Source organism: Sander vitreus, chromosome 8, assembly GCF_031162955.1.
Source record: "Sander vitreus isolate 19-12246 chromosome 8, sanVit1, whole genome shotgun sequence".
In the NCBI taxonomy this organism is placed as follows: Eukaryota; Metazoa; Chordata; class Actinopteri; order Perciformes; family Percidae; genus Sander; species Sander vitreus.
Window position 1 is genome coordinate 33851358 of NC_135862.1, and position 13938 is coordinate 33865295.

The 13938-nt window shown below is 43.3% G+C and overlaps 1 protein-coding gene across 1 annotated transcript in view; it reads left to right on the forward strand.

Moving 5' to 3' along the window:
- The window catches only part of enc2 (ectodermal-neural cortex 2), a 29931-nt gene that overhangs the window by 11938 nt on the left and 4055 nt on the right, over positions 1 to 13938 (forward strand). Inside the window, exons 3-11 of the mRNA XM_078257907.1 lie at positions 391 to 496; positions 2026 to 2271; positions 2436 to 2525; positions 2748 to 2911; positions 6417 to 6564; positions 6861 to 7057; positions 7549 to 7654; positions 7769 to 7912; positions 8809 to 9225. Of these exons, the coding sequence (XP_078114033.1) occupies positions 391 to 496; positions 2026 to 2271; positions 2436 to 2525; positions 2748 to 2911; positions 6417 to 6564; positions 6861 to 7057; positions 7549 to 7654; positions 7769 to 7912; positions 8809 to 9195 (1588 nt within the window). The 3' untranslated portion in view covers positions 9196 to 9225. The remainder of the gene's footprint in view (positions 1 to 390; positions 497 to 2025; positions 2272 to 2435; positions 2526 to 2747; positions 2912 to 6416; positions 6565 to 6860; positions 7058 to 7548; positions 7655 to 7768; positions 7913 to 8808; positions 9226 to 13938) is intronic.

Sequence of the window (13938 nt, forward strand, 5' to 3'; positions counted from 1 at the left end):
GCCAGTAACCTAATCCAAGTATCCCAATAATAAAGTAATGTAACTACCTCAATACAACATTTGCAAATAAAGACGAGAGAGAAAATAAATATCAATAGGATGGCTTTTATTTAAACTTAATACACACTTAGCCCAGTGTATTTGTTAAAGAAAAATATGCTATTTATGAAGCTGATTCACATGAGCACATTGGTGTCACTGGAGAGGTTTATTTTATTACCTTCAGAAGTTTAGGAACAACTCTACATCGTTCTTTATTTTTAAAATGTAATAACTGCTCATAATCCTATCCAAATTGTGTTTGTATCCTGATGACATACCGCTGCTCCATGTATTCCATCCCTCATGCCTTTGGACCTGTGACCTGTGACCTGTGTTTGTGTCTTGCAGGGCTGTCTTGGCGGCGTGCAGTCGTTATTTTGAGGCCATGTTCAGCGGCGGGCTTCGAGAAAGTCTGGACAGTGACGTCAACTTCAGAGACAGTATACACCCCGAGGTACTTCTCATCTTACTGAGGACTATCGTTCTGTATTTATTTCCCCTCTTGAACATGAAAGCCTCTGTGTGCTTCACACAACGTGCTGTAATCTTTCATGGCATCAGAAGGCTCTTCAGATCAACGCTTTGGTCCAGAAACTCTGTCCTGTTCATGCGTGTACACCCACACTTTACACTGTGTCGACATTCCCTTCGCCACCGTTGGATTTCTTTATGCCATATTATTAGATATTATTATAGAAAGTAGAGGGATGAGAGGAAATGAGGGGAGAGAGAGAGATGTGGAAAGACATGAACCAGGTTTGTTGTCGTTTATGGTCGTTGCCCTCACCACCAGGGCGCCACTCCATGCTGGGTTTTTGAGGACTGTATCGTTATTTGAAAGTGTGATATTTGAATATTTGAAACGACTTTTAAATTAGTTTCTCCACAGTAGACGATCTGCTGAATGTTTGACAGTTTATTCTCTTCTCTCTCAGGAGGGAACTGCAAATCAAGTTTCATTTTGTCTTCTTCCCTCGCTTTGCTGTGTCGTTGCTGCGCTCTCGCTCGCTCTCTCTCTCTCTCTCGCTCCCTCCCTCTCTCTCTCTCTCTCTCTCTCTCTCGCTCTCTCTCGCTCTCCCTCTCTCTCTCCCTCCCTCCCTCTCTCCCTCTCTCTCTCTCTCTCGCTCTCTCTCGCTCTCCCTCTCTCTCTCCCTCCCTCCCTCTCTCCCTCTCTCCCTCTCTCTCTCTCTCTCTCTCTCTCTCCCTCTCTCTCTCTCTCCCTCTCCCTCTCTCTCTCTCTCTCCCCTCTCTCTCTCTCTCTCTCTCTCTCTCTCTCTCTCTCTCTCTCTCTCTCTCTCTCTCTCTCTCTCTCTCTCTCTCTCTCTCCCTCTCTCCCTCTCTCTCTCTCCCTCTCCCTCTCCCCCTCTCTCTCTCTCTCTCTCTCTCTCTCTCTCTCTCTCTCTCTCTCTCTCTCCCTCTCTCTCTCTCTCTCTCTCTCTCTCTCTCTCTCTCTCTCCCTCTCTCTCTCTCTCTCTCTCTCTCCTCTCTCTCTCTCTCTCTCTCTCTCTCTCTCTCTCCCTCTCTCCTCTCCCTCTCTCTCCCTCCCTCCCTCTCTCTCTCTCCCTCCTCCCCCTCTCCTCTCCCTCCTCTCCTCTCTCTCTCTCTCTCTCCCTCTCCCCTCCCTCTCTCCCTCCCTCTCTCTCTCCCTCCCTCTCTCTCTCTCTCTCTCTCTCTCTCCCTCTCTCTCTCTCTCTCTCTCTCTCTCTCTCTCATTTTTTCCAGAGGATGAATCAGAGCTCTAGTTAGCGTCTCTAACGATTGTTAGTGCATCACCATGTTTTTGTTGTGACTACAACTTGTTGCGCCCCACTCATGTCTTTTCTTGGTTGGAAAAGCTGTGCGCCACTAAGGTGTGTCATGTGGTCCGATGACTTCTCATATGAGCTAAGTTGTTGTTGAGGCATTCAAGAGCCTTCTGATTGGTCGTTATACAGTTGCATTCTATAATGCTCAGTGGTTAACTCAAATTCTCTGCTCTTGCAGGTCTTGGAGCTTCTGCTGGACTTTGCCTATTCTTCTCGAGTCATCATAAATGAGGAGAATGCTGAGTCATTGTTGGAGGCGGGCGACATGTTGCAGTTTCATGACATTCGGGACGCAGCAGCAGAGTTTTTAGAAAAGAACCTGCACTCCTCCAACTGCCTGGGGATGATGCTGTTATCAGACGCTCATCAGTGTAAAAGGCTGTACGAGCTGTCGTGGAGGATGTGTCTGCTACACTATGACACGGTAAAGACTTAGGGCCCTATTTTAACGATCTACGCGCACAGCGTGAAGTAGAGCCCCACCTATAAATGATTTTTTTATTTATTTATTTTTTAGATAATTTTTTTTGGGGGGTTTTCCCTTTATTATATAGTGATGTAATCAAAGTGTGTGTGTGTGTCCTTTAGGTAAGAGAGTCGGAGGATTTCTATAGTCTGTCTAAAGATAAACTGCTGGAGCTGATTCTCAGCGATGAGCTGGAAATAGAAGATGAACAGGTGAGTGATCCTCTCTTTCCCTTTCTTGTTCATTTCTTTCCTCCTTTCTCATTCCTTCGTCTCTCTTCTTTAAAAACTGGCTACGGCTTCATGACTCTATCCTATGAGGGATTCACCCATTATTCTTGAAAACCAGTAATCAATAACCATAATAGCAGAGCAGCTAAATGCTAGCTAAATGCTTCTTTTTGAATGGTGGATTGTTCTCCTGACTTGTGGCAGGTTGTGTTCACCTCTGTGATGCGGTGGGTCCGATACGACTTGGAGGCTCGGCGTCAGCACTTAGCGGAGCTGCTGCGGGGCATCCGGCTGGCTCTGCTGCCGTCCGACTGTCTGCTGGAGGCGGTGGCCTGCGAAGAGCTGCTCATGGCTGACAAGAGGAGCAGGTTAGGCCGCTCTGCTTTCTCTTCCATTCCACTTTCTCCTGTCCAAGATTAGAAAATATAAAGTTACATATTAATCCCAGAAAATATACTGTATTGTATAAACTTTACATTTTGCTCGTAAGTTTTAAAATTAGGACAAAAACAACTAATCTACATGAATATCTGTAGTTGTAGTGTAATCTGTGCTCCAGGTGTATCACAGAAGGAACATGCTACTGCTTTATATTTCTAAAGGAATGTACTACTGGGAATATGCAAACTATGCATTGTATGTGTATTTACATGTATTTATTGTTATTTATGTACATGGTATGGACAGAGGACGTAGGGGTGCTGACGGGGCTGCAGCACGTCCTAAACTTAAAGGTGTTATAGAAAACTATCAAAAAGTTTAAAGTGTGGCCGGGTTAGCTCAGTTGGTAGAGCAGGCGCACATATATAGAGGTTTACTCCTTGATGCAGCGGCTGCGGGTTTGACTCCGACCTGTGGCCCTTTGCTGCATGTCGTTCCCCCTCTCTCTCCACTTTCATGTCTTCATCTGTCCTGTGGAAATAAAGGCCTAAAAGTGGCCAAAAAATTATCTTTAAAAAAAGTTTAAAGTTAGTCCTGAAACTGCAGTGTTGTCCACATTCTTAATAGGTTACAGATAGGCCAGATTATGTATACTTTTTTACATAATCACGGTTTCTTAGCTCCGTCCTAAGGGGTATGACTGTTGATGGTAATTGTTGATTTTGTTTAGATGTGCCAAGTTGTAATTATAGAATTATTGGTTGGACCGTCGAGCTAAAGCTATGCTAGCGGCAGCTGTCACTTGTTGCCATAGCAACTCCAAACATCCCGGGCTGAAGCTGTCTCAAGCCAGAGAAATGGAACTTGCTCGTGTTTCTGGCCCGAAATCTCCCCGACGAACCCGCTGATTAAATAACCATCACCACTCACAGCTGTTTCTCGGAGGACTATATAGCTTTAATTTATTTCAATTCTTAGTTGTTGGCACTGTACATGCAACAACAATGCCGGGGGGGGGATACAGTACGTAAAGAAGCAGTGATGACTGTCTCTTTTTTAATTGGGCCAAACATTACATTCTGGCTCACATGACGGTGATACAACCAAAATATGTATCCTGGGATTCATTTAAAACTTTTAAAAAAATTCATTTGTTAAAAAAAAAAGTAATAAATAAATTAGGGCTGTCAGCATTAACGCGTTAATTGCGATGAGTTTAAAGACAGAGCATAACGCGTTATAATTGTGTTAAACGCGTGCACCAAAGATTCTTTATTTCACACCGCTTACCAAAAATTACCAAATAATCTTTGCTACGAAGAATCACTACACTCTAGAATCTTTGGCTGCTACTATTTTGACCCTTTGAGGCACCTTTACTTGTTCTCAAGCTGCCACAGACACTTCCTACCTCCTGCTGCAGCCATGGAGATGAACAACACAGTTCTAAATGGCGCGTTTTACTTTTTAAAAAAAACTCCCAGACGGCTCCGTCGACAAGTCAAAAGCAACGTGCACCTTGTGTGAAATGGAACTAAAATATCACCGAAGCACTTCAAGTTTCAGCTACCATCTACGAGCTAAGCATGCAGCTAGTACAGCTAATCAGGTTGATGCTAGCGGACTTACGCACTTTATAATGTGTGTACGTCTTGTGCATGCGCTTTTGCTGTACAATTTTGTTTTTACATTTTTAAAAAGCAAACTATATTTCTGAAGACATTGATTGTGTTACCTCAGTCTCGTTGCACATCTTTTGATTTGAAATAATCAAATAAATCTAAAAGTCAAGTTCATAAAGTAACTTCCTTTGCATTCATTTGATTCCCAATCAAGATACACTGGTAAGAAGTGGTTTATATTGATAATACAGACTTAAAAACAGTTATGAAAGTGATTAATCGCGATTAACTATTGACATGTAGCGATTAATCGCGATTAACTATTGACATGTTGCGATTAATCGCGATTAAGATCAAATAGAGATTGGATGCTCTATATGTAATAAGTATTTACAAAGTATTTACAAAATTAAATGTCCAAATTTAGCGTGCAAAGCGTTTCCTTTTGATGACTCAAATGTATGCTATACAAAAATGTGTTTATGGTTAAATCACTTACAAGAACACAACCTTGTTGACAAGAGCACAGATTCTACATAGATCTAGCCTCTCAATCTTGCTCTCAAAGTGAGATTGACCAGAATGATGCGTTAAACTTTAAAATGTACAACATTTTTCTTCTTTCACCACTAAAGGATAGGGGTCTGTCGTATCATTCTCACCTTTTCGACCCCTGACCAGTTTGCATGCCTGCTTTAAAGGACAATTCCGGCGCAAAACGAACCTAGGGGTTATTAACAGATGTGTACCCACTCTGTCTCTCTGGGACATGTTTTCATGCTAATTGATTGTGTTTGTAGCTTGAACGAAGCTAGCGCGGACCACTTGTTAGCTTACAACGCTAGTATTCGGGGCACAGGGAAAGTAAAAACAAATCGCTATTTAAACCACTAAAAAGGCTCAAAATATCACCAAACTTCAACGGTAGCATAATGAGGGTCCCTAAATGTTAACCGAAACATTGAGAACTTTGTAAGTGTACCGACAGTTTATTGAACAAAGAGCTGCGGGAGCTCCGTGAAAGGGCTACGAGAGAGAGAGAGCCTCATACTTCAGGAAACCAGTCATGACTTACAGCTGGCGATGCCAACTAAAATCAAAAGCAATTTGCACAATATATCTGAAATAATCAATAATAATGTAAAACATAACGTGTCTAGTTTACTTACTCAGTGGATAACTGTCCATCTTGTCCCTCCGGTCTGGATCGCCTTCTCCAATTTATTTTCGGGACATGGAAAAAAGTTTCCCTGTTCATCAGAGAGGGGGAATCTTCAGACTGTACAAAACAGTGTTGCGACGCAACAGGTCCCACTCCTTGCAACACAGATACTCCTGTTCGGTGGCCATAGCTTCACAATGTCCGCAGGTACACCACCAGTTTCCTGAAGTACGAGGCTGTGTTGCGGCATTGACTACCGGTAGCTCTCTCTCTCTCGTAGCCCTTTCACGGAGCTCTTTGTTCAATAAACTGTCTGTACACTTACAAAGTTCTCAATGCTTCGGTTAACATTTAGGGACCCTCATTATGCTACCGTTGAAGTTTGGTGATATTTTGAGCCTTTTTAGTGGTATAAATAGCGATTTGTTTTACTTTCCCTGTGCCCCGAATACTAGCATTGTAAGCTAACCAGCATCCGCGCTAGCTTCGTTCAAGCTACAAACACATTCGATTAGCATGAAAACATGTCCCAGAGAACGACAGAGTGAGTACACATCCGTTATTAACCCCTAGGTTTGTTTTGCGCCGGAATTGTCCTTTAAAGGAGAATTGTGAGAATTAAGACATGTTAGCAGCCGTGGCTGTTCATAGACAGTTAGGCCACTTACTTTTAGTAAAGGCAGCTCATGTTTTAACTCTCCTCTGCAGGTCAATAGTTGAAGAGGCAATGCAGTGTAAGAAGAAGATCCTTCAGAATGACGGAGTAGTGACTAGTCCCTGTGCCCGGCCGCGTAAGGCAGGGCACACACTACTTATACTGGGAGGCCAGACCTTCATGTGTGACAAGATATACCAGGTAAAATACAAAAACACAGGCCTTTCTCCTTGGATGAACTGTTTTCATAAGTGACAAGATTCTGCATGTGTTGAAATAAAAGGTGTCCTGTTGGCCTACAGTACATATTCATTCACTTTCAGTGTTTTGTATTGTATTAAGTATCCACATTGCACCAGTTAAAAAGGCCTACATCTCTTCAGTGTAATTGCTTTAGATTGGTTGTATTTTGTATTTATCTTTTAAGTGTCTTTTCATTGAATGTAACTCGTATTCCATTTACTAGTCCTACAATCACTATTGTTGATCCATTTTAGGTTGACCATAAAGCCAAAGAGATCATACCTAAGGCCGAGCTGCCCAGCCCCAGGAAGGAGTTCAGTGCATGTGCCATTGGATGTAAGGTTTACGTCACAGGAGGAAGAGGATCAGAGAACGGAGTCTCTAAAGACGTCTGGATCTATGACACTGTCCATGAAGAGTGGTATAAAGGAGCACCAATGCTAATAGCCAGGTGAGTTCCAGATGTTACGTTAAAGTAAACAGAAAAATGAACAAAAGCATATCGAAGTACTCTATCCCCAATGAGCGTTGGTCAGACTGCTGCTGGGTGCTGTCGTTTGATAATGACATTGTGGACAAGTGGGTGTTTGCTGAGCAGAGACGGGATGTCATGCAACAATTTTAACACATGGTAATCACCACAGTTTTGATTGTATACCAGTCCCTCCAGGATTTCGCGATGTTGCGATCGCGCCAATTCACGCGAATTCAAGTGAATCGGGTCCCGTCGGGCTCGGGTCGGGTATCCATCCTCTAGTGTGTGAGTGAGTGAGAGATGAATATTAGGCAGTAAGGTTCTTGACCTGCTGCGGTCTGAGTGGTACCTCAGCCATATCAGGGTTGACTACACTATGATATAAAGATGTTTGTAGTGAAAGATCAATAACAGTAAGCCCATACATTGCCAATGCACACACATAATGAGGGTATTGTCCACTCCAGGTTTGGCCATGGTTCAGCTGAGTTGGAGAACAGTCTCTACGTTGTTGGAGGTCATACAGCCATAGCGGGAGTTTTTCCTGCCTCTCCATCTGTCTCCCTAAAGCAGGTACTGACTTCTTTATGTGAATAGTTTCAGAATTTAAATTTTGTATATGTATTTATGAATGTGAAAACTTGATTTAAGCTGTATATGTCTGTTTGAAATCAAATATTTCCCTAGGTGGAGCGGTATGACCCTCTCAGTAATAAATGGACTATGATGGCTCCTCTAAGAGACGGAGTCAGTAATGCAGCCGTGGTCAGTGCCAAACTCAAACTCTTTGTTTTCGGGGGGACCACCATACATAGAGACAAGGCCTCCAAGGTTGGTGGATTTGTACATTTACCTTCCTTACAAGACAGCTCACCACATTCCACTATTCAAACCAGCTAAATACCAAAATACTATGACTGAACATGCACTGTATCATTTAACAATATGGGCCCTATTTTAACGATCTAAGCGCACGGCGTGAAGCGGATAGCGAAGGTGTTTAGGGCGTTGTACTTAGTGTCTTTATTAATTCATAGGTGTGTTTTGGGCGTAACATGAAATAAACCAATCAGAGAGTCATCTCTCATTCCCTTTAAAAGCCAGGCACGTTTGGACCTTGGCCCATTGCTATTATGATGGTGGATTTGCACTGTAATATTTTTATTTGTAATCTTTTGCATGTGTGTGTAACAAGCATAGTGTGTGCGTGCTGTGCACGGGCCTAGGAGCATTTTACTAATTTGCTGTTAAAATAACAATGAAATGCTGCGTTATTGACTTTAGACCAGGTTTTTGTTGGTCAATGGCGCGATCACTTCCCACTGCCTCAAGATAGCAATACACCAAGAATGCACCTGAACACACCTCCCTGTAAGACTAGCACGCCCATGGGCGCAAAGATGGGGGCAGGTGCATTTGTTATTTAAACGACGTGGGCGCTGGACGGGAAACTGACAACTGCGTCGGTCTTAAACTAGCAAAGACACTTGGGTCGGGCTTTGCGCTGCGCTGCGCCAGGTGCAAGATAGGGCCCTATATAAAAAAGAACCATTTGTTGTTAAATGTTCTTTACTCCACTTGTTTGTGTGTTTGCATTAATTGTATAATGTAAGACATATACAGACCAAAATAAAGAGTCCTTAATTCAGTGTAAGTTTTGCACCTGAACAGAGTCAGCGATAGCAGAGATTAACAACTGTCCAACCTTCTATTTCTTCTATATCTAGGTCCAGTGCTATGACCCTGTGGGTAACCGCTGGGATATTGCAGCTGAATGCCCCCAGCCTTGGCGATATACAGCGGCTGCTGTCTTAGGGAGCCAGATCTTCATCATGGGCGGCGACACTGAATTCACTGCTGCCTCTGCTTATCGCTTTGACTGTGAAACCAATCAGTGGACGCGGGTAGGCGACATGACGTCCAAGCGGATGAGCTGCCACGCCGTGGCCTCAGGAAATAAGCTGTACGTGGTTGGAGGTTATTTTGGGGCGCAGCGTTGTAAAACATTGGACTGTTACGACCCTACGTCAGATAGTTGGAACTCCATCACCACGGTGCCTTATTCACTGATCCCCACCGCCTTCGTCAGCACATGGAAACACCTTCCTGCATAACTGGGAGACCCCAGGAGCCAGCCATTCCAGGTACATCCTCAGGACTGACACTAGCACATCACATACTGTATGGCCAGCTCTCTGAAGGCTGACCCAACCCAGTGCCATGTTTTGCCTTATATTATTTGTGTGTTTTTTTATGCGGTCATTGTTTATTCGCCTTAAAGAGACATTGTACAGACTGTACATTAGTTATAGCTAGTCACACACACACACACACACACACACACACACACACACACACACACACACACACAAACCATTACTTGAGTGCAGATGTCTGCAGAATGGACTACTGCTAAACACTACTCATGTTAAACACAGGTCTGTTCCTGAACTTATGTTCTCCTGCTCTTCTCTGAGTGTAGAAAGATCCTTGGCAGCATATAAATATCCTCCATCCATCATCAGATTCTCATTTACATTTTTAGACCTACCCGGCCTCAACAGTAAGAAAAGGCTGTTGCTCATGGACGTGATATATAAGATCAATCAAACAATAAATACAGTATAGTATTAGGAATAGTAATTTATATGTGTGTGCAGTTGCTTTCTGAGCAGCGGGCAGGGCTTCAGGGTCAAGGATTCCTTCATTGCGACGGAGCAAGAAAGACTCCTCTGGTCTGCGTCTCTAGAGCAGGTTACCAATGTCAAAACCTTCTCCTATTTCCAAATTAGTTCTCATTTCTCCTGACCTTGTCTTGTTTGAGCTGTGATGTAATGCTTAGTGGTGTATCATACTGGAATCTGGGAGCACTTCCAGCACTCGGAGCAGCAGTACCAGCCCCATGGGACTCCACTTAGCCTGGCCCATTGGGAATTGACTGCTTAGTGGGTTTAGGGTTAGGCCTAGCTTTGTTTTATGGTTATGATTTATTTATCATCACAACAGGACATGAGGCAAAGACTTTGCTCATATTATTATTATTATTATGAGTCATTTATTTTTAACCAGGGATGAGAGTGATCCACACAGATTCCTTCAACAGAGGCACAGAGGACTGGCTGAATCAGTCTGGTCTCTCTCAACATGTCTCACATCAGATGACTCATCAAGGCCAATCAGATAATGCTGTGATGTTAGAGTAAGACTACGGCTGCACGATATTTTGTTTCATCGTCTACATCGCGATGTGCGCATGCGCGATGGGGGGGGGGGATTGTTATGGGAAGTGAGGCAGCAGATTAGTCTTGTCACAGCAGAGCGGGATATTTTACAAATGAAGAGCAAACTATTGTATTAGACAGTAGTGATGCTAATTTAGATTTTTTTCAGACTAATGGCCGACTCTCGTTAACCGATCGTTAACTGTTAACCGACAAGCAGGCAACAGAGTCCCAGTTCAGCTGTCCGGGAGGCTCCGACATAGTTTTGGGGTTCTGCAGACAGCCGAAGGCTCCAAAAGTTGTCGAGGCCGAAAGACACCTAGAATATTGGATAGAATATATTTTCACACCTTATCCCTCATTCAGATAGTAATAAGGTTGAAAATCAGGCAAATTAATTTAAGAGGTGCAGATAATGTGGGTCAAGAAAAGTTCCACAGGAGTTGGATTTATGCTTCGCTCCAAGGGAACTGCCTGTCTGTCTGTCTGCCTGTCTGCCTGTCTGCCTGCCTGCCTGCCTGCCTGCCTGCCTTTCTTTCTCTCTGTGTGCCTGCCTGCCTTTCTTTCTCTCTGTCTGCCTGCCTGCCTTTCTTTCTCTCTGTCTGCCTGTCTGCCTGCCTGCCTGCCTGTCTACCTGCCTGGTGATCACTTCGTTTCTGTACTACAGACAGCATAACTCCTACACACACCCCTTAATTAAGCCAAACCCATTTCACCATTTCACAGCACAAAATATTTAGGCTAATTACTGCAAGCCCCACAGCTAAGCAAGTGGAGCTTGCAGTAATTAGCCTAAATATTTAAACACCAAAAAGCATTAAACCACTTACCAGATACAGAGCATCGACAGGTTTAAGTGGGGCTGTAACGTTAGAGATAATTGGATGTGGCACACCCACATTTTCTCTGATGCTAGTGTCTTGAAACGGACAGATCTACTATGTTTTCGTGAAGGGGAAATAAATTAGCCTTTAGTGTGCACACTCATGCATGTTTGAGTCATTGTAGGGATTAAGCACATGTCAGGATTATATTACTGAGAGAGAAAATCCTTTAATACTTAGCTGAAGTGTTAGCCTTTGAGGAGGAAGAGGAAGCAGATATGGGGAAACTGTATGAAATATGAATAAGTCCACTTTCTGCATGATCCTATGGTGTGTTTGCAGAAGAACCAACCGTAGATATACAGTAGATTATTAAATGATTAAAGACACATGTTCCACTCTGGTTTTATCAGTACTGATATGCCTACCTTAAAAAACATTCAGAAGCAGCTGTTAGCTCCATGTTAATGACATGATCTACTAGTAGCAGTAGGTGCCATGGATTGGATGGAGCATTTGGAACATGTTGAGTTCAAATTCAAATGTGTTTACTCCAAATCAAATCTTATGAATGTTCTACAGTCAGGTCCATAAATATTGGGACATCGACACAATTCTAATCTTTTTGGCTCTATACACCACCACAATGGAGTTGAAATGAAACGAACAAGATGTGCTTTAACTTCAGACTTTCAGCTTTAATTTGAGGGTATTTACATCCAAATCAGGTGAACGGTGTAGGAATTACAACAGTTTGTATATGTGCCTCCCACTTTCTAAGGGACCAAAAGTAATGGGACAATTGGCTGCTCAGCTGTTCCATGGCCAGGTGTGTGTGTTATTCCCGTCATTATCCCATTTACAAGGAGCAGATAAAAGGTCCAGAGTTCATTTCAAGTGTGCTATTTGCATTTGGAATCTGTTACTGTCAACTCTCAATATGAGATCCAAAGAGCTGTCACTATCAGTGAAGCAAGCCATCATTAGGCTGACAAATCTAAACAAACCCATCAGAGAGATAGCAAAAACATTAGGTGTGGCCAAATCAACATTCTTGGAACATTCTTAAAAAGAAAGAACGCACCGGTGAGCTCAGCAACACCAAAAGACCCGGAAGACCACGGAAAACAACTGTGGTGGATGACCGAAGAATACTTTCCCTGGTGAAGAAAACACCCCTCACAACAGTTGGCCAGATCAAGAACACTCTCCAGGAGGTAGGTGTATGTGTGTCAAAGTCAACAATCAAGAGAAGACTTCACCAGAGTGAATACAGAGGGTTCACTACAAGATGTAAACCATTGGTGAGCCTCAAAAACAGGAAGGCCAGATTAGAGTTTGCCAAACAACATCTAAAAAAGCCTTCACATTTCTGGAACAACATCCTATGGACAGATGAGACAAAGATCAACTTGTACCAGAGTGATGGGAAGAGAAGAGTATGGAGAAGGAAAGGAACTGCTCATGATCCAAAGCATACCACCTCATCAGTGAAGTATGGTGGTGGTAGTGTCATGGCGTGGGCATGTATGGCTGCCAATGGAACTGGTTCTCTTGTATTTATTGATGATGTGACTGCTGACAAAAGCAGCAGGATGAATTCTGAAGTGTTTCGGGCAATATTATCTGCTCATATTCAGCCAAATGCTTCAGAACTCATTGGACGGCGCTTCACAGTGCAGATGGACAATGACCCGAAGCATACTGCGAAAGCAACCAAAGAGTTTTTTAAGGGAAAGAAGTGGAATGTTATGCAATGGCCAAGTCAATCACCTGACCTGAATCCGATTGAGCATGCATTTCACTTGCTGAAGACAAAACTGAAGGGAAAATGCCCCAAGAACAAGCAGGAACTGAAGACAGTTGCAGTAGAGGCCTGGCAGAGCATCACCAGGGATGAAACCCAGCGTCTGGTGATGTCTATGCGTTCCAGACTTCAGGCTGGAATTGAATGCAAAGGATTTGCAACCAAGTATTAAAAAGTGAAAGTTTGATTTATGATTGTTAATCTGTCCCATTACTTTTGGTCCCTTAGAAAGTGGGAGGCACATATACAAACTGTTGTAATTCCTACACCGTTCACCTGATTTGGATGTAAATACCCTCAAATTAAAGCTGAAAGTCTGCAGTTAAAGCACATCTTGTTCGTTTCATTTCAACTCCATTGTGGTGGTGTATAGAGCCAAAAAGATTAGAATTGTGTCCCAATATTTATGGACCTGACTGTAACTTCTCATTATCACAGAATAATAAACTCCAGCAGTAACAAGAAAAGCTTATTGTATAGCTCACAGTAGACTGACAGATCTGACCACAGCTCATAGCTTTGTTTAGGATAAAGGGCCCTATCTTGCACCCGGCGCAACTTCGCTAGTTTAAGACCGACGCAGTTGTCCGTTTCCCCTCCAGCGCCCACGTCGTTTAAATAGCAAATGCACCTGCCCCCATCTTTGCGCCCATGGGCGTGCTGGTCTTACAGGGAGGTGTGTTCAGGTGCATTCTGGGTGTATTGCTATCTTGAGGCAGCGTGAAGTGATCACACCATTGACCAACAAAAACCTGGTCTAAAGTCAATAACGCAGCATTTCATTGTTATTTTAACAGCATATTAGTAAAATGCTCCTAGGCTTATGCACAGCGCACGCACACTATGCTTGTTACACACACAGGGACACACAGCAGCACACAGACAATAAAATATTATGGTGCAAATCCTCCATCATAATAGCAATGCTCCAAGGTCCAAACACGCCTGGCTTTTAAAGGGAATGGGACATGACACTCTGATTGGTTTATTGCATGTTACGCCCAA